The sequence below is a fragment of the Strix uralensis genome, chromosome 17, assembly GCF_047716275.1.
Source record: "Strix uralensis isolate ZFMK-TIS-50842 chromosome 17, bStrUra1, whole genome shotgun sequence".
In the NCBI taxonomy this organism is placed as follows: domain Eukaryota; kingdom Metazoa; phylum Chordata; class Aves; order Strigiformes; family Strigidae; genus Strix; species Strix uralensis.
The window spans coordinates 14,907,998-14,929,962 of NC_133988.1; the positions used below are offsets into that span (position 1 = coordinate 14,907,998).

General features: G+C 41.3%; 1 protein-coding gene across 11 annotated transcripts in view; it reads right to left on the reverse strand.

Moving 5' to 3' along the window:
• The window catches only part of KDM2B (lysine demethylase 2B), a 126,251-nt gene that overhangs the window by 50,204 nt on the left and 54,082 nt on the right, over positions 1–21,965 (reverse strand). For all 11 annotated transcript variants that reach the window (XM_074887701.1, XM_074887707.1, XM_074887705.1 and 8 more), the window contains 2 exons: positions 14,497–14,612; positions 8,048–8,174 (listed from right to left, as the gene is read on the reverse strand). In XM_074887701.1, coding sequence (XP_074743802.1) covers positions 8,048–8,174; positions 14,497–14,612 — 243 coding nt within the window. The remainder of the gene's footprint in view (positions 1–8,047; positions 8,175–14,496; positions 14,613–21,965) is intronic.

Sequence of the window (21,965 nt, forward strand, 5' to 3'; positions counted from 1 at the left end):
AGTTAGAAAAAGGATGCTGAAATTTTACGCGATGTAATTCATAGCTTAAACACTTCTCTACCACTGGGGTAGGCACTACCTATTTAAAAGGGCACTGGATAATGGCTAAGAAGTATGTAACAGGAATGGGCTCTGTTCAGCTGATTTTTAATTTGGGGGGGTTGTTTGTTTGTTTTAATGCTGGTTTTCATTAACATCTACTCGGTTCAAATGACTGGGAAACATTTAGAGAAAAATTATGCTTTCTTCAAAGCTTCAGTCCTCTATGCCTTCAATTAAGAGTAGGCAGAGCTCTTAGGTCACACACAATTAGTTTTCCCACAAATCCAAGAGAGACCAGATCCGGCAGCCTTACAGCTTTACAAGGAGAATTAGCACACAAAGAGGAGGGGAAAAACGATGGGAGAAAGCACGTTAAAAAGCTGTACATCATAATTCTTCCACAACTCTGCACGGCACAAAATCAACTTCTCAATTCTTTTCCTCTTTGCGAGCAACTGTTGGTAAAACAAGAACCCCCACTTGCTACTGCATAAATACTCATTGCTCTTCTGAGACAGAGGATTACAATGATGCTTATTTTACAGACAAGCAGCCTAAACATGCTGAGAAATGCAAGGACTGTCAATAGAGTTACATGATACTGTTTTTCTTAATGCCATCCCTGATACATTCTAGGTACTTCTCAGGAAGATTTAAAGGCAAATTTCTCAGTCTAAAGAGCTATTAATCTTAGTTTTATACTAGGTTTCTCCCTAAAAATCCCAACTGTTACCCAACTCTGTGCAATCAAGCAGTGAAAGCAATGTAGGAAACTAGTGGCCAAGGTTCCCTAAAGCACACATTTCTTCTTATTTATTAGACACAATTTCCTTTACTAAGTGAATGCAGGCTAGCAACAGCAGGAATTTCTGTGGAAAATACAGTTAACGGCTGGCAACACCCAGTTAAGTCAATGTGAATTTTAATACTGGCTGAAACGGGTATGAGATCAAGCTGCAAACAAAAACACTGCAAAGGAAACAGAAGTCATACAGAAGAAGTGAGTGAACAATTAATGAAAAGTTCCTTTCACAGCCTTCATGCTTTGCAGTGCAGTAGCTTTGGATTAGGACAATGTGAATTATGCTTAAGGAAGGATTAAATGGACATTAAAGAAAAAGCTCAGCATCCGGTTGTTTAACAGTGAGGTTCAAAACAAACACTGAAGCCCAGTTCCAAGCTGGCAAATTCATCCTCATCACAGAGAAGCTCCTTGTCTCTTGCACAGTCTATACCATCTTCTTGCAAAATATACATGTTACTTGTCAGCTGGGTAACAAAGATGCAACAGGCAGTGGCAGAGTATCAGTCAGAGGGCAGCTAGCCCAGCTGCTTAGCTTCACAGTTTCAAATAAAAACTCTGTAAGGCCAGGTGCACCTCTTGTGTTAGTACCCGAGAGGTACGAGTTGGCCACTTTATACTTCTCAGGGTAAGTATGCTGCTGCTACAGTGTCTGCAAAAAATCAAGCATCTCTTTCCAGTCTACTCCTTCAGCCATGTTTGCATTTTTCCTCAGAACCAGAATGGCCATAAAATTACTCCTGAAAAGCACATTTAAGCTGAAATGCCTGTGAAAAGATGGCAGTCACAAAAAATACCAGCTACCAGCAAGGCTTGTCACAGCCAAATCCAGCTCTATCCACAGTGCAGGCTAACTTCCTTCCTGCATCCTTCCAAAAAAGCTTCACCATGAAGAAGCACAGCACAGTTTATTTTGTGTGCTGAGGTGGCAGCATGCAACACTCCAAAGCAGCTCCTCCTCTCTGGTCTGTGCTAATACACCCCCATGCTTCTCTTAGAAAAATAAACAGGATTAGAAAATATCTTAACCAGAACACTTAAAAACTACTAGGTTATCCAAATTTCATTTAACACTGTTTTTTCCTTTGTCCACAGTAGCTAGCACGCTTACCCACCTCAAAGGGCTATAAAATCAGCTTATGTCATTCTCCCATTTTACAGCTGAGGAAACAGATGCTTGGGAGAAAGCACGATTTTCTCATTGTCACACATCAAATCTAGGGCAAAACCAGGAATCAGAATCCAGGCTCTTGGATCCAGGGCTGGAGCCCCTTCTCTAAGCCACACTGCCTTGGTGAGCTATTTCACAATTGACTAAAGCACAAAAGCCCAGCCTAGATGGGGGAGAAGGGGCCAGTGATAAAAGAAGGTGAAAGCAGATACACATCCCTATGCTACCAGTTCAGCATAATCAATGGAAACTGGTATAAATCTGCACAAAGAAAATTATGTTTCTGTCTTTCTATGCTGTGGTTCTGCTGAACAGGAACTGATGGTTGTAAATGGGACAAATCGCAAGCGTAGATAAGGCCTAAAGAAAGAGAGGGAGATCACGTTATGGAGGTGTGAATAATTTACTCCAAGTAGTGCGCTGGTGCGAAGAGAAAACAGCCTTCAAGAGGGATCTCCACTTTTTGTCTCTTGCTCTAATCTATGGAAACAAAAGGCAAGCGAGGAGTGGAACACCACAGCATACTGGGGGCCTATTCCCATCAGAAGCAAGCACACGGAGGGGGGGGGGGGGGTGGGGGTGGGCAGCAATTCTGTTCTGCCAGCTGCCACCGCTTCCCTGCCACCGGCTGTCTGCACAAGACAGGCCCTGCTGTGCCAGTGACACCTGGGTATGGAGAGACAAAACCCAATCTAAATCTAACCTTAAAATGAACCAGCACCAAACAAGTGCCCTGTGGCCTGTTCTCTGCAAACCTGGCAGTTAGGGGATGCCTCGCCTAACAGTACCTTTGGGGACAGGCCTTGCTGTTAACCTGAAGTGTATCAGTGTATTCTAGAGCACTAAGGGATTACAGTACTCTTGCACCATCAGATTAGAGTGGACTGCTTTCGAAAGACAACAGTCTGCTACTGCTACTAATTTAAAAAAAAAAAAAAAAAGCCAAGGGAATCAATAATGGAAGGATAACTTCAAGGTGAGGAAGGTTCAGTTTTGTCTTTTCAGGTGCTTTGTTGTAATGCAACACACCATGATTTTTATTTATTCATTTTAATGAAAACCATATCTGACTGGGAGTCACTATGCTGTGAGCTGAGGCCATACATAAGCATAATCTGCATTTACTTTGCCGTGAAGAGCATTTTAACCACTGTATTACCAGGGTTCCACTGACTTGGAGGTTTTCTGTATATAAAGTCTCTCCAAGGAAAAGAGCTCCTGCTAAGTGCAACTCTGGTTTCTTCTTCTGAGTCAATACAGCAGCCAATACCAGGGTAGGACTCCAGTTTCAGAGTGGTTATCCAGTCTGGGCTCATGACTTCATGCAAAAAGACCTTCACCCCTCTCCATCTCAAAGCAAATAAAACCAGCTTATATAAACCAGCCAGTGATATAACTTAGTGAAGAGGAGGAGCAGCACAGGCTTGACCACAGGACAGAGAGCTGGAAATACCTTTTTTTCTATAGCAGTTCTCTTCCCTGTGGTTCTGGGCAAATCACTTCACTTTCCCCACAGTTATCCACTTGTACAAGAAGGATAATTATACACAGCTTCTTTCCATGCTGAAAAGCAACTCGCTGTATTACAGAATTTAAAAGAAAGGGCGGGGGGGGAGGTATAATTATGAAATATTTCTAAACTCTTTAGAACAGTCCAGCGTGTAATATCTACCTTGCCATTCCCACCTCCAAACCCTGACACTGTGACTTGGGAGCAGCAGTTCCTATTGGTCTGCTAAAGACAGCAATGACATTGTCATTAACAGAAAAAAAACCCCCAAGCATACTGGAAATGTACTACTGCATGGAGCACCCCACACAGAAATCACTCATTATAGTCCAGTACCTGTCTATCGTAAGCAAATCTCTTCTATCCCCTGAGAAGAGGGAGGAAAAAAACCAGACATGGCTGCTCCTTCACCATGCCAGAGGGCACACTTTCTTCATCCATCAGGCTTAATATACAGTTAGAGCCATCCTGTTAAAATTTTAGCAATAGGAATCTTAAAACCTGCAGCCTACAGAGAAAGCACATTTTTGATAACCCAGTATCTTCTCCCAATTACTCTTTGTCAGCGCACTCTCAAGATCCATATCTCACTGAAGGTCAATTGTGGTTGAAAACATTCAGTACAGACTCATTCATGGCGAGAGTAAAAATAATGAAGACATATCCATCCCGAAACAGTGCATGTTCAAATCTAGTAGGAAACCCAAATAGGATCCCTTTCTGGTTTCAGCTGGCAGGACAAATGTCACAGTTGAGAGGGACAAGGAAAAGAAAAAAAGAGCGAGAAAGAGAGATTGTGTGCTTTTACAGCAGCCTGGGATTGCTGTCATGTCATCATTCCCCTGAGTGTTTGCCCTTCTGTGGAAGGGATCTGACAAAGAACGGTCTCACACACTGACTGGGGGGCAACTGCCTGAAAACTCATTCTGGGCCTGAAGAATGGGGAAGGAAGCCACGCTCATCATCTTCCAACTCATTAAGAAGCACAAACATTTTTCTTTAGGGAGTGGGAAGACTCAAGGTTTTAGCCTTGCCTACACAGAGGTGTTGGTTTTTTTCCCTGTCTGAAGTTTTGTGTGTCGAGACATTTAGAAAACAGAAATACAAAGAACAATCTAAGTTGCTATACCAGCATACAACTACCGGGACAGAGATACTGCAACACAGTCACAGCAATACATTTTCATGAGTAGGCAATGTCTTGAAAGAGTCACTCTGAATTTAGCAACCTTCACATCAAAGCAAATAAATACTATGTAATGAAAACACAGTATGAAAAGTCTAAATATACCTTTGAAACACAGTTGCTGATGAACTCAGTTTTCTGTGTTCTCCAAAGTGTTCTCTATCACTACAGTATCTCCTTTTTTTTCATTCAGGAGAACAGAATCTCTACCAGTTCTATGAAAACTACCACCGTGTGAATCCCAGAGACCATGGGCAGCACCCTGTGCTCTCTCTGGTGGATGTGCTCCTCAACTAATCATCACCTGTTGCTTCTTAGCTTCTGAGACTAGTAAGACCACTGTATCAGAAGGTTATAAGAAAAGAAAGCAGCACAACTTAAGCATAAAAAGTAGCAAGTTCTAGCACCCAAAAGGAAAGGTAGGAAGTAGACATTTAGAATAAATTATGTCAAGGAAATTATTTTTTAAAATAGGAGAAACATTAAGATTATTCAAGAGAAATTTCTGAAAATTAATACAAGGATGTGAAGAATTTTTTCTTAAACCAAGGACTGAAGACAATTAAATCTATTGAGGGGTCTGCAGAGAAGTACTTTGTTTCATTGCTCTTTAAGGAGAGCAATGGGAAATTCTTCATCAAGGGATACTCTCTCATGGGAAATCAAGAAATTGCTTGCAGATAGAGGAGTCTCTAAGGAAGCGACAATTTAAGGACCTTAGCAGTTCTGAAGAAAAGCTTAAAAACAAAGCAGCAGGGTTTTGGAACACTGACCTCATTTGGATATCCTATCCCACAGCAGGTGAATGATATTAAGATACAGACACCACAGAACAAACAAGTGTAATTCAAGGATTACAGTTCGTAGAGATTTGTTTGAGTCAAGAGGCTGGACACTGAGACCAGTTAAAAGAAGACAAGCAAGTATTTGAAATAGTATTACTCATGCAGAACAAAGCAGCGCAGCTTTGTAAAGGTAAATAATGTACTTTCACTCCTTTGAATTTGACAAATGCCAAAGTGAAAGATCCAGCATATATAGTAGATCTGGGCTTTTGAACCACAATCCCCAGTTAAATAATTATTTTAAGGTTAAGATTCTGCTAAGAAATAAAAAAGCACGATTCTGACAAAAAAAAAGTATACATCTGTCTCTCCAGGAGAGACAGGCCCTGGATGTCAATGTCAGAGACTTTATCAGCATGCTAATACTCTGAAGTCAAGAGATAGCAGGCAGGTGGATGAACTACACGCTGTCAGTAGATACCACCTCAGTAAGCTGGAAGTACTGATCCATTCAAGACAGTAACAACAGCTCAAGCTCTGCCCAGCTGGACACTCCCAGCACCAACCTCGATTCGGCACCCACAGCCACGCAGTGAGGCTGCAAGTCCGATCAGCTCATCAATCCTCCTGATAACAAATAGATTCATTTTTCAGTAGGGTTAATTTTCAGTCAGATCACTGCTCACGGGGCAGCTGCACAACCTCTAGAGTTCACGAAACAGAATAATCTTGTGAGAGCAGCACGTTTCTCACAGTAGCTTGAAATGACCATAAGACCATGCTCAAACAACAGCAAAACAGTTTCATATTCACTTTCCACTAGGCCAACAACTGAAGCCACCACAGGAGACAAGACCCCAAACCAGGTCACCACCAAATCTTTTTCCAAATAGCAAGGCTCCTTTCCCTGATGCCTTTGCAGCTGGCACTTTTTGGTCATGCAGAACACTCCTTTTCCCTCTAGACACTGGACACCTATGGTTCCCAGTGAGCATCTCTCTGGGATACTCAGTGATTTGAGTACCTCTCAGCTAGTAACTGGACTGAGGCACTTTTTGTGGGGATCACCAAACCATTATCAGTAATTACTGAGTTGCACTGGAATTCACACTGGTAATTTAGCTGGAAAAGGTCCCATCTCAATATCCTGAACCATCCACTCTCCACATCTAATTTGTTCTGAAATTACACCTCAGCGATCTGGCACCCCCACCCTGCCTGCAGGACGAGCCTCTTTCCATGCCAGTGGTTTAGACAACAGGAGGTTGTTCTTTATTTTCCAACGAATGCAGTTATCAGAGTTTTGTCACTGCTTTATGAAGAGCTGATCCAAGGGGCTAATTCATCCTTTCCTCTAGGATGATCTTATATAGTGAGAAAATTTCCTCCACAGAGTTTCTAACTAACCCTTCTGAGCAGGGTCTCAGAGCTAAGAAGAGAGACAAAATGTGAAGCACCCAAATTCCCAGCGACCCCAAGAAATTTCTCTGGCCTATCTACACAGACTATTAGCTCCCTCAAGTTGTTCTTGGTCAGTAAAACTCACTGGAGAGTGATGTCTGCCCATAACTTCTTCAATCCCTTCTACTAAGAATTATGCTAGTAGATGATCACTTCCCTCCTCTGTCCAGAACCCGGGGCAGTTCCACCCATGCAGGTTCACTCCAAGTGGCATCTCAGGGAGCAGGAGGCACAGAAACGCTTTAGCCCTCCTCCACACTTAACACGTATCAGTTAAGATTTAGCTGGTGCTTGTGCTACTTTCAGCCATTCTGTGCTTAAAAGCTGGGAGGCAACATGGCCTACCGTCTCATTCCATTAAACGGAGGAAAAAGAGGGCAGTTCAGCAAGGCAACAACTGAAATTGTCACACATTGATGTAAAGCTCACATCAGTGCCAAGGTAATGCCTTCCTGCTTCAGGCACATCTATCTGTCTCTGCTATGGTGCATTTTCAGCTATTGTTGTAAAGGTTTCTTTGACCTCCCTGCACTTAGGTTATAGATCATGTAGATTTGTGCAGGTGTGTTTTCTTGGTTTTGTTATTCTGCAGATCTAGAAGTCAGTCACCAAACAGAGAGAACTGCAGTGGAGATTAAAAAGAAGAGAAAGAAGCCAGGTTTAGTGACCAAAACACATTCTGTAGAGGAGATGCTCTATAAAAGGACTAAATACGCATCCCACCAGAGCACATTTGCAATGCACACATTTCTGGCTACTAAGGTACTGAGCCAAACATGGCAGTAAATCCTCAACTGTTTGGCAGATCATCTCAACACAAACATTACTGAAACCAAGGAACAAGTGCATTCAAAAATTATTTTTCAGGGATCTACTTGCTAAGGGAATGCTCAATATATATAATTCAAAGTAGGTTGGTACTTCATGGAAATGCTTAAGAGTCAAAACCTTCCCCACCCCAAAATAAAGAAATAGTTCATTAGAATTTCTACAGTTCTCCAATTTATAATCTGCTTTGCAGAAACCAAAGCAGTAACTAGCCTGAGGTGCTAGCATCCGTTCTGAATATGCGCTCAAAGGATTCACTCACCAATTAACATTGATTCTTTCTGGTACTCTTTGCTGAGGTGGCAGCGCTGGGTCACACAGGACACGTATCTCTCCAGAACATACCAGCACATTTCATAGTAGAAAGGATAACGGAATTTGGCATGCACCTGAAAGCAAGATCAAGACTGTCAGTCCATAGGGAAGGGAGAGAAGTTTGCAGCACAAGGGCCAGTCATCATTCTCATCATGTTATCAAGAGCACAAACAGTATGCAGGAGGGGGAGGGGAGAGAGGGTGGGAGCCGAGTGAGATGTATGCCTTCAGCATACGAAATGAGGAGACTGCCTGCCTGCCTGCCATGATAGCATCATTTCTTGGTTCACTAATTTGTATCCTCTTGGGGTGGAGGGAGAGGAAGGGGTTTGTGTTCTTGTGAAATCATGAAACTGATGGATGGCCCCTACAGTATTATTTACCTACTGTATAAACATAGGGTGGTCACATACAGATGTTAGTCACTAAAACTCAAGTTGAAATAAAGGTGTGGTTTTTTATTTCCTAAACACTATCACATGATTTTTATCAAAATGGCAACATTACCTAAAATGAGTCAAGCAGGAAATACATCTTTTTCAATTATGGTCTTCACAACAATTTGATTAAACAAATGAACACACAAATTCTTGATTACTGATAGCTACACATTAAAAGTAAAAATCCCTTATGTGATTTACACTTAATATTTTTGTAGCAAGTTAGCTTTTGCCACAAACAGAATGGAAAAGCAGGATTTTGACAAAAGATCCTGTTAAGCTGTGCACTTGTTCTTGTATCTCAGACCTGTTGTTCTCACACAGAAAGCTTATTCTCCAACACTATGTACTTGTGAGATTATTTCCGATTCAAAAGAAAATGAAGTGGGTTTCCCTCCTTGCCAACGTGGTTTTCTATCTACGGGAGGTCACTGTACCAAAGAAGAATCTGGGAAGCTCCTAAAATGCAAGAATGTATGTATATTTATTGTGATTTGTTAAAAATGGATGCCATGCATCTTGCATGCACTTGTACTTACACTGTACACTTCTTTCTCCTGGTGGCAGAGAAATTTGCATTTTGCAGGCTTGCATGCATGCATTGCACTGGGATTATAGGAACGGCTTTAAGACATTCTGTGCATATTAACTGCTCACCTAGCCAAGAGGTGTCCACCCACCCTTAATGAAAAGCTGGGCTGCACCAGAAAGGAGCATTATCTTAGAAAGCCGATTTTTAAAAAACACAACCAAAACACCACCCCACCCCAGATCACTCAAACCCCCGAAAGTCTGAACAGAACCACTAAACCAGCACCTGGAAACTCAGATTCAGCTCTGCAAAGCAGGCACTGTTGAAACATCTGCGTGGTGATAAAAGCATCCACTTGAGCATATCAGTGACTTACTAGAATGCCCATATTTGAAAACTGTCCCCAAGGTGGACAGTCAAAGAACTTGCCTCTGTTCTAAGAGCACAGGAAATGCAAACACTTTTAGCAGTAAAACAAAATGCAACAAAGGGAAAATATACTGTATTGTCCCACTAAATGTATCGCGGTGTAGGATTTAAATACTCCATGGCAATTCCCAAAAGTTAAGATCTCTTAAATTCAGCACAAATGTAGCTGGCAAATCTGAACTGTATGTTGCTATGGGTCATGCATCCAGTGATGTTGCACCTTTTCAAATGTTTCCCTGTGTTGTTTGTTAAAAAAAGAAGGGAAAAAAAATTAAAAAAAAATTTAAAAAAGAGAAACAACCAACCAAACAACATCCCCCTAAATGTGAGAACATTTAACCCCAGGGCCTTTTTGCATTGAAGAATATTCTTCCTTTGGTTTAGTTATTTGTCATAGAGAAGAGATCGAGTCACTTATCACTATTACAGAACACAGGGGAAATTAGCCATGCTAAAATATATGCTAATAAAGGAACTCAAATTTTTCCAAGAGAGCACTGCAGGAAACAAAATTTGCAAAGAATTGACTTACAAACAGGAAGCCGCCTTCCACCCCTCAGCCTTCAAAAGGTTTTCAGCCACATGCCTGGGAATATTAAAGACATCATTGCTCAACATTTGTTGACAGATTCTGAGCTTCACCAAATTTAGTTGTTACCAATGTTAATTCAATGTGAAAGACAAGGCAGTAACGCATGCAGTGCTCCCATTATGTATATCAATCTTTAATATTCAATTTGAGTTCCTAATTGCCTCACTATCAATGTTCCAACCCACAGCAAATCCCTCCATGCCTCTGTAATTCACTATTTGCCCGAGAAGGCTCTGCTTTTACAAACCTTCAGACGTAAGAGCTACCATATGTAGCAAGAGATACTGTGCAAAGATCTAGAGTGCCTTTTGCCAGTAAAGCAAGTCTAACAGTGCTTTAAAAATCTTTTAAAGTTTGCCTTACGGAAAAGTATAGAGGAGTAGGTTCTTTATGATATCCTTGGACATTTATTAATTATAATGGATGTGAAGTGCATTATGTACACGTCCACACTTCTTCCATTGTACACTTATGGTCAAATGAACTCTTATGGGAGGGGGAGGAATAAAAGAAAGAAAGAAAGAAAGAAATTAAAGACGTTCTGTGATGAATTTAAAGTGTAATATCTGATACAGACACTGCCAGAGGACTAAATCCCCCACCAGCAGGGAAATACACCAGATCATCTAATAGGCATTTCCAGCTCTAACTTCTGTGATTAATAATTTACAATCCACTGAATAATTTTTTTAATTATTCCTGTGCAGCGAGAAAAATCCTCTCTGGAATATGATCCATTTCTTCAGTTCAAAGTGAAATTATTTGAGAGACTTATATCCCCCTCCAAAAACAAAACAAAAAACCCTAAGCAAGTAAAGGCACACATTTTCCTTAAGAGAGAATTAAGTCTCTTCCACAATGTCCATTAAAATCATTACAAACTCCACTTGTGTTTAATCAATCTAATCACAATATTGAAAAACAACTTATGATTATTTACAAAATAATTAATCTATCCACTCAAAACGTTATCTTACATTCCAGAAACCAAAATCAGTAGCAAACACCATCATCTGTGAGTGACCACCTTACGTATATATTTTGAGTGCTTTCGTCCCTATCCGTGTTCAAATATTTTAATGCAGTTAAATTTAGATGAGTTGGGAGTAAGTTTGACACGTTCTTCCTCTTCAGTAATACAGAGCTGTAACACCCCTATGCCAAGATGATGAATCTCTGCATGGCAGCCTGCTTAGCAGTTATTCAAGCTGGTCTAGCAGAGAGCTAAACAGCTTGGCCTATTTGACTAGCTGTTAATTGGCCTCCAGGAAAGCCAGACTGCAAAATGAGAGTCTCTACAAACTGTAAGGCTGGAGAATATTTGTTTACCTCAATTGCACATTAGGAGCTGTTTCCAACAATAGACATGTTTTTTATTACTCCTTAAAACTATTTTTAAATGGCTATAACCCTCTTAAAAAGTCTCCCAGGGATATGAGAAATTAAGCTAGAATAAGCATGACAAGTATATAAACTAGGCAATTTTATCAGGCTGTAAATCAGCATTACCGTTTCAACCATGTATTTATTCTTGTCTTAGCTGCTAAAACAATAACAACTACACCTAGCATAAAAATGCCTTTGAATATCAGCAAAGATGATTAAGCATTATATAGCATGTTTAAACACAGTGAAACCTCCATAAAATTGCTCTGTGCAAAATGAAGAGGGGAAACACACCTGTATTACACTCTGATTTGAGTGTGGCAAATTACTTCGTCAATCACATCATGTAATTTACTTCTGTGCTATACACAATGGAAAGATCAATACTGATGAGAAACTCATTTGCAGTATGTTCACGCTGGCAAATTCGTGTGAACTACACAGTGTACTGAGTCTGCTATACTAGCCAGCCTATGAACAGAGTTACTGGAACAAAGAAATTACAAAATCTGACTGGTAAAGCAAATAAAGTAGTACACACTAGAATCCTATTTTGCAAACATTTACCCTTCAAGATTCCTGCATGATATTTTTAGGTTTGGGGTGTGTGTGTTATTTATTTCTAAATAACAGTATTGATTTTCCTGCCTTTTATCAAACTTCTGTATGCCTTAGTTGCACAGCTTATATTTTGTTTCTGTCTAGAAATTCCTGCTATTCTCTGACTGTTCACACAGCTTTGTTATTATACGGCTGCCTACGAGCACAAGTTTGCGAACACAGGTACAGGCTGTGCATAACACATCGCTAGCACACAGCAAGGCAAGTGCTGAAATTGTTTCTATGAAGTCATGGAAATTCTGGGCTGTTGGCTTTCATTAGTCTTTTTTAAAGCACTTAAGTATTTTTGGAAGGAAAAATGATAAAGAACTACACAGACTTTGAAGAAAATCTAAACCAAAACTGACAAGAGTAAAGGTCTGATTTGGGACTTCCAAATGTTGCAGTATCTCTTTCCAAAAAACTGACAAGACATTTTTGAAGAGGCAGATACCCAACTCCCAGAACCTCCCCATAGGATCAGGGTGCTAGTGACTTTTAAAAGGCATTTCAGTGTAACTGGCTGGTAAGTTCCTAAAAGTTACCAAAATATTTGACTGTTAGAGGGAATTCTGCCTCCTGGTATAAAAACTTAGGAGATATCAAAGCTGCACCCGGCTTCCCAAGGAGAAGGGCCTGCCATGAAGCACTACTGAGCAGTTACAGCCCAAGGTGTGTGATCCTGGGTTGCTCAAGTCCTGTGGGAACAAAATGTCAGCCTTCATAGAACTTCAGGAAAATGCGTGTTTCCTTCCCACCTTCCCCACAGACATCAATGGAAATAACTTGTTTCTGGCATTGATCCTTCCTCCCGGTCTCCTCCATTCTCCAGGCAAGCTGCCTGTGCTAGCATCCTTCCCAGCAACAACAGACCCTCCCCTAAGCACCTGCAGCATATATACTGGGTATATATTGCTGGTTCTTCTTTACAGTCACTCTGAAAACCCTCCTGTGCCTAGCACCTTTGTCCAGCCACAGTGAGCTCCTTCCTGCTTCTGCCATCAAAACTTTTTCCTGTCCAAGTCCCTTTACATTTTTTAAGACACTTGTCATTCTTGCCTTGGGACACCTATTCAAAGCCAGACTGAACTCCACTCTGGTCTCTACCTCTCCTGCTCTCTATTACATTCCCTCTGTTCTAATTTCCCTGAATTTCAGCTTTTGTCTTCATCTCTCTTCCACTAAGAATTAATTTTTCTGCTTAATATTCCTTCTCTTCATTAAAATCACTCCAGGAAACCAACTGCTCCCACCACTGTTTTGCAATGTGAAGATTACCACACCTTGTGCCCCCTGCGAAGTAAGGGAGGCTGGGGGGAGGACACCCTTCCTCTCACTGAGTCTGAGGATGTATTTCAAAATAATACATATATGCTTCAGAACTATGCACTCTCACTGCAAAGAAAGCAATTTGGGGTAAAAGCCCACTTGGAGCCAGAATTGTGCCCTCTTCTGGAGGTGAACAACAGTGAACTGTACTGATGTCCAAGACTTTTTACTGAAAAAGAATTGCAACTTCCTGCCATTTTGCTATCCTAAATCTCAGTTAACACCACAGCTGGCACCCGTGCCTGTGGTTTACCAGCACTGTCTCAGCGCAATACCTCCAAAAGTCAGCCACAAGAAGTCCCCATCTGAATTTGCACATATCACTGGTCCGTTTTTGCACCAGACTACGACTGCCTCACATAATTTATTTAATAGCCTACTAAAACTGTGGTGCCTCCTTCAGATTCTGCTGCTTTATGAAACTGCAAAGTATACGATGACTAGGTGTCTTGTTTATTAATCAAAGGTAAAATTTTCACTCCCAACACAGAGTCTGCAGAATAACCACCTGCAGGATGTAATGCTCTTTCCATCAGGCAGATGCTACAGCCAGATGAACAAAGATTAATGTCCCACCCCAGACTCTCTGTGTTCCAAGAAATTCTGGCAGCGTTGAGTCATTGTAGAAAATCCTGAGAAGTATAGAAGACGTCGTTTCATACGCAACTTCTGTGCAGCTGTGGACAGCAGAACCATCCCAGTCCCATTAGTTCTCCAGGTTCAGGTATCCATTCCAGGTGTGCACAGAGATGATAAGCAGGGGGGTACCAGAAGTACTGGTACAAAGGTCTGTAAAGCGCAATATGTTTTTGTGCAAAAGGGAAGGTGTTTTATGAAAGTTTAACAGGCAGACAAAAGACACAGAAGGGACACGTCTGTGGGAAGTAGGGAAAAACAGATGAGTAAATCCCACTAAAAATAGCCAACGTTTGAAAGTCTCATTACTTCACGTTTACCTCTTGTTTCAATGACTCCGACACGGAGATCCCGTCAGTTCTTTTTTGTCAGAAGGGAATACAAGGGGGAGACTATGACAGATCATAGTCACCAAGAACTGTGCAGTTAAAAAGAGAATTAAGTATCCTTACCCTTGTTCTGTCCTCAATTTCATAGATGCGAAGCTGCATGGGAACATTAAAGCTATGCAGGATATTTCCACCAAACACCAGAGAATCTACTGGAGTATAAACCGCATGTATCCACCCTAGAGAGGGAAAGCAAAGAACTGAGAATGCCTCGTGCTACGTAGTATTACAGAGCAATTTATGATTAAATTTTAACAACTCCGTGAACCCCATTCTGCAGGGGCTGAGAGGTTAAAGCAGTGAAAGGTTAAATGGCATGCTTGTAGCCACGCTTTAAGACTAGTCATAGCAGAAGAACAGCATCGTATGATGTACAGTTTTACAACCCTCTGTAAATTGGGTTCTTCTATTTATTCACAGAATAGTTACAGTGTTTACTGAGAACACGCAAGCTTGTGACTCAACCATGTCCATGACTAAGAAGTAAATTCAGTCTGTTTGATACACTTGGCTCTCAGACGTATCTACTGGCACCTCCAGTAGGGTTGCAAATCATCTCAGCAGTGGCGGTGGGCTAGGGCTGTGGAATTGAACTTCTTTCACACCAGCACCAGAGCACACATCTTCAGGTGGCAACAATTTCAAATTCTTACCAGCCCTCCTTCAGAGGTGAAAGTTTCGTATCCTATTATCAACTTCCTGAAGCAAACAAAAAAACTTTTTTACTGCAAGCCCCAAGTGAAGGGATTTAACATTTCTAGTACTGGAGCTGATGAGACTGTTCTGACCCAATCCTGCAAGGGACTGAATTAATTTCACAGGCTCCAAAGCAAGGGAAGAATTTATCACAATGAAAATCCAGGCATAGCAATTCAGGCTGCCACACCAGCTCTTCTGCTTCTGCATTGTTTGGTTGGTATGTCAGCAGCTGAAGGACTGGCTATGCAAGACTGTAGCCTCTGATCTCTGCAGCGAAAAAGGAATTGATCCTGCTAATGATCTGGGACCCACCGAGACCTGACACCTTCTTTTTTTTCTTCTTTTTTAATGAAAAGCATTACAATTTATAAACCAGCAGACAGCAAAGCAACATAGGGGGCAGTCAATTTTCTCCTAACTGTGCAGTACTTCCCATTAAAGCTGTGGCAGCTTTCCTTCACTTCAAGATCAGTGAGGGAGCAGGAAAACGCCATTCAGCCTAAAGGGTTCTCCAGCTAGCAGCCATGAAAACTCTCCTCAGCAACAATCTCTAGACCGTAAAGGCCTGCAAAGCTGTATCTGAGAAGTCCCTGAGCCACAGCAGATGGCAGAACCTGGGCTTTCATTTAAGGGCATACTGGTAGGAGACAAACAGGAAGGAAAAGAAATCAGCACGAGAATTTTCTCCCTGGAAACACAACTATCATCACTCAGGATACGTTTTTCTTAATTTCAGAATCACACAATGGTTGAAGTTGGAAGGGACCTTTGGAGGTCCAACTCCTCTGCTCAGGCAGGACCACCTAGAGGCCAGCTGCCCAGAACTATGTCCAGATGGCTATTCAATGTCTGCTAGGATGGAGACTCCACAACCCCTCTGGCAACCTGTTCCAGTGCTCAGTCAATTTACAGGTCTGATTCCACATGATAAATGTGATGCCTATAAAAAAGCAGGTGGCTCATAGCTCTGGCAGCTCTCAGTATTACTGCATCTTTCCTGCTCCAGTTCGAATAATTTCAGTTACAGAGTCGCTCACAACGATCCAGCCTGTTCATTACTTCCAAAACAAGAACAACCAACTAGGGAGGATTTTTTTTTTTCATGTAAGGGTAGCGTGGCAACTACATACATCAATGCTATAAAAACTCTTCACAGTTGAAGTAGTCCAACACCTCGCATGAAATACATCAGTCTGTACTACAAGCAAACTACTGGAAAAATAAATGATCTTCCTGATCCTAGCCTTTGGGAAGGAAAAAAGATCCAAAGCCAAGGAAGTTGGGGCCACTGCTTCCACCAATCAAAGATTTATGTAGTTGGGGGAAAGAATGGAAACCATGTGCTGTTGCTGGGTCCCCAAAGCCAACTTATTGGATAGGTGCCAAAACACAGGGTCAATTTGTGTGACAATTCACCTTAATTGTCAGTTTTAGAGACGAACAAACTGAAGCTCGAAAAGGCAAAATGACTCGTCCATAACCACCCAACTGAGTGGCAGCAGAAGACAGGTCAGAAACAGCCAATTATCAGCAGAACATTGATGAGTCCTCACCACCGCTTCCCACTGCAGTTCTCTCAGCACAGATCAGTCAACGTACAAACTTACTGGAGCTGGCAGATGCAACAAGTTATTTTAACGGAATGATCAACATCATTCTAAATACAATTTGTTAACAAATATTTGCAACTTAAGTAAATGGAGTAACTGAGCTGAAACCTGGATTTCTAGTCCTATATGACAGGTAGAAAGGAGATACTCTTCATTTTATAAGAAATAAAATGAAATCCAAACAATGCAGTTGTTCCTCAAGCGTATGCTTTTACTACAACCACACAGTAGCCACCTCCTATAAATTTTATTTCCTCAGTAAAAATTTCACCCTGGAGTGCAGTTGGTTTCATTGCTTCGTGCTCTTTGGGTTTCACTCTCATCACACCTTCCTTGACCTCTTGACTCTGCCCCCACTAGATGCCAAGGGTCTTTGTGTTAATAGCCACTAGACTTCCTCAGTAGTAGTCCCAATATTTTTGGGAGAAATGTGAAAATATCTATCACTGGCTTGAGCCAATGCTCCAACAAATGGTGTCCCAGACATGACAAACCCTCAATAGGAAGAGTAACAAACATGAAGATAGTTTTGCTCCTGTATTGTTGAAGAGCTGGTAGAGGTGCAAACCCAAAGTCTTCCGTAAAGTATTTGAGACAACCTCTGGTTCTGCAGATAGTGTATTTAATTCCGTACTTACATTTATAATCCAGGTCTAAACTCATTTTACAAACAATTAGTACCTTCAACTCCTAACTTCTGAACTAACTAAACAATGGGTCCTTCAAGATGCACATATCTCTAATAACAAGATTGAAAATACTGCTTTTTATGACACAGTTCTCAATAACAAAACGCTGTAATAACAAAGCACTAAAATCCATCAGTATTGGGAAAATAAAAATAAACCAGAGACCAAGCAACAAACAGAAAGTCATTAACTGTAAAGTCCTTAGATGCAAAGTTCCTACATCCTAGGATGTAGGATCATTTCCAGGCATAGCTCAGAGACGGGTAAGGACAATGCCTGTGGGTACCATCCCTTCACTGGTGGAGGGCGCTGAGCCAGGCACACAGCTAAGTCCCAGGGAATCCCCAGATCCCCAGCAGTTCATGTGCTCCCACGTGCAGGATCCAGCTCACAGCCCCTCTGCCAGCTACAGGATGCAGCCCTGTCAGAGCAGGCACCTTCTCATAATACAGATTTTTGGCTACTCAATTGTATAGTGTTTTTCAGTCAGACTGCATCCCAAAATAGTTTTGACTTGCCTGAGGAACGTACGTGCAATATTGAAACTGTAAAGACACAAGAGGTGTATTCCAGGGATGTAGGACACTATGGGTAAGATTAGACAAAAATGATGGAGAATTGACGAGGTAGACACAGAAAGATTGGCACAGATGCCACAAAGGGGGGGAAAAAAAAAAAATCTCCTGTTCTAATATTAACAAGGCTATGCACAGAGAAAAACTGAATAGGCCAGCACCAGAAAAGTAGAAGTAGGAGGAAACAGATGAGCAGAAAACAGGAAACAGTTTCCACGAGGGTAATATATTGTGGAAATAAGCTCTGAGAACAGATAAGCTTGGATGGCACATTCAATTCATTCCCACAGCTTAGATACAAGCACGACTCAGAAATAAACTGAGGAGGATGAATGTTCATTGCGACCATTTGCAAACAAGAACACCCATCTTCTAAACTTCCCAAGTACAAAGGTTTTTAGAGAGGAAGATAGACCTCCAGGAGAGGAGCACGCTGCATGTATGCGTAAGACAAAAAGGACGGCCGAGGGGATTGCTTTAATACCATCCACACCAGTATGTCCCACCTACCTCATCTTCAGCTATGCCGTTACTTTTCACGACATGAACTGACAGGTCTGTTGACACGTATGATCACGTCACTCTATGCTGGACAGTGTGTCATGTCTGTATCTTTCAGCTCTCACAGGAAAAACTTGCCGCACAGCCTCCAATACAGACACCTCTGAAGTGAGAGGCATCAGTTCTCTCCTCAGTGAGAGAGGTTTCTCTCATGCTTTCTACTGTCTGCATAAACCCTGGTACTATTGCACAACCCTACATGTTTCATGGGTTAGTGCAAGATGGGAGATAACATCTCTCCCTTTGGTAATACTCTCAAAAACTGTAATATTCTCAAAAAAAGGGAAAGCAACACAGAACAAAAATGCCACAAATTTAATTTTATCCTTAATGGTAAAAAAGGCACTAGAGTAATATGAGAAAAAATGAATTAAGGACTGAAAAAGTCAAAAGTCAGTGGAGTAAGATATTGTTCATTTTTGGCTGAAAGACACAAACAAAAGCATCTGCTAAACATTATCTGAGGCTACAATTAAATCCTATAGATGAAAGGCATACACTGTGTGGCTTCAAGGATTAGTCATGAATTAGAAAACTCTTCCTCATGGGTGACCAGTTTCAAACCAGCCTGTGTTGGTAGTGGTTAACGACTGAGTGAACGTGGAACCAGCCCGTCCTTCCTTCGCAGGCTGGTCTGACAGCTCGTGGCTGGAGCACGCTCTCGGGGCGGCGGAGCAGCTCCTGCATGGCCACTGCACAGTCCTGTCCCGCGAGCAGAGTACCTCACACCACGCACACCAGCCACGAGCTCCCCTAAATGGGGACAGATGGCTTTGGGAGTATAGACACTGCACAGTCACTGTTCACAACCCTCGTTTCAAGCCTCAAGAAGACGAGTGTCCACTCAGGGTTTTTCTGAAGTTCATATTTTTTCAGTTCTTGGTGATTAATGAGTATTTTTTTCCTTCCCAAAACAATCCTAGTTTAGGAAGCCAATCTGACATTGAGCAGGAATTGTATTCAGGAGGCTCAGAAATACTTTCAGCTGATTTACAATTACGAATTATTCCACCACTCCTAAGATACACTTGAATATTTAGATGTTATCGTCTCCAATAAATCAAGAAGGTAAAATTAACAGTAACAAAAGCTTTTCTGAACAGTTAAAAGAAAGATACGATCTCATTATCTTTTGAAATTTATAAAACAAGCATTATTAAACATTGCAAACTTGTTAGGTTTCAGGGGCCTGCAAATTCCTACTGTATCTTCAAGGGTGCAATCATCCATCTGAGAATAATAAAAAAGAATATTAACTTGTAAAGCTATGGGGCAAACAGACTACAAGCTCCAAGCCAAAACCATGGTGCATCTGTTTCCATTAGTAACTGAACAGATATTTTGCTTTGTGATATAGAAGGCATACATATTTTCCTGCAATTCTACAGCATCTTGGGGTGGAAGAGATGAAATATATGTCTCAAAAATAAAAAGTAACTGAAGAGATAACCTTAGAGTGGGTACTACCAGCAAATGAAACATTATTTCTCTCCTCTCAAAAGAAGAATGATTGTGTCATAATAGTGTCCACAATCAAATATATCAAGGAAACATCATGTTTACATTTTAAAAGTTAAAAATCACAAATTTTGCCCCAGTAGTACAAGTAATACAGCAACTCTCAATCTTACATCATTTGATAAGAACCAAGTAGAGCACTGAAGAGGAATAGAACTAAAAATCCAACATTATGCTGTCACCTTCTACCTAAAAGCAGACACTCCATGAAAAAAAAACTCTCCCCTCCAATCCTCTCCACTGATCTTCATCGCTTGGTCCCTAAAGGTTCCAGGCATGGAGCTTCCATTAATGTCAGCGGAAGCTCCCAAAATGGGAAAAGCTAACAGCAACCAAAAATAGCCAGGCAGCTATGCAGTCCTAGCACAACTCCCTGCAAAAAATTTACCAGTCAGATTTTAATAGCCTGTCATTCTCCTTGATATAGAGACTATATGCTACCTTCTGGCCCCATTACACAATAATTCATCAAATACTGACTGGCATAGCAGAGGTGACCTACGACCGCACACTCGTAATAAGCAGAATCCTGTATTTGAAGCACTTCGAATCCTTGCAAATAACTGCCTAGAGTCTAGCACAGAACATCTCTTTCTGTCCACTCTCCTTCCCCAAAACATTCATCTGAGGAAAGTCATTATTTCTGCATTTGACTGGAAACAAGAACTCTGGAGCACTCTCATGTTACCATAATAATCACCACAGGCCAACAAGAATATTTTGTTAGACTGTGGCTCATTCTTCAGCTCTCGAGAAATTAAGAGAGACTATAATAGCATGTTTCCATGTCAAAGGCCCCAAAGTGCATTATAAAGAACATAAGAAAAATAAAGTAAAACAAACAGCTTCCTCCTCAGTGGAACACTGACAACTCCAAGGTGAAACACAACTGTTATAAAATAGAATGCAGCAACACTAGTGAGAAGTCTGAAGAGGAACCAGAAAGGAATGCCATGTCCAGTTGACAGTAAGTTACCCTCTCTGGAGTTTGATCATAGGAATATCTAATAAATCAGCACTGCAAAAGTCTTCTACAGTATCTAATGGCAGTCCCTTACTCAATTTTCAGAAATATTAAATGCACAGTGACTTCTTGGACCATTATTTTATGGATCATGTAGTGGTCTATTACTGAGACCATTACCATCAGACTTACAGAATAGACAAAAGTCACTCAAAATGTCCCCACTACTTGAGGATTTGTGCTCCCCCACAAACATAGCTCTAAACTACCACTTCACACACATCACAACATCTCACCTCTTCAGCGTACTCACATTAAAGCTACATATTTAGAGAGCCTACAGTGGGAACACGCATGCAGAGTCAATCCAAAAACATAGCTGCTCATGAGTCTACTGCCTCTGACCAGCAGCAGAGGCTCAGGAAAAGACTGTAAGAAACAGAAGATGATTAGAGTAACCCTTGGTAGTATTAGCCATCTCCTCCCAAAGGACCCAAAACAACTATGTTCGCCAGCTTTCTTAGACCAATCACTGCAAACCCTGGAATCCAACTGTATCCACAGTAAGCGTGGCAACTTCCTTGGAGGTCAGCAAAACTGGTCTTCACAAAAAGAGAAGAAAATCCAAGTTTATCCACATTCTGGCAGACTACATTATCAGTAACAATCCAGAACTGGCTTGAGTTTGCCTTTTCAAAACACATAAAGATTACACTCTTACTTCGCAATATTAACAGAGACAAATACTGCAAGACAAATTTTCCACAAGAGACTACTAGTTGGCCTGCTTTTCTATGGCACAATTTTGCATGTGCAAACTCTCTTGAAGTGCAAGTGTCTACACCAAGCATATACACTCATGCATGAAAGGAAAGGTAATTTTTTTGAAACAAGAGGTCTGGCAGGAAATTGAGAA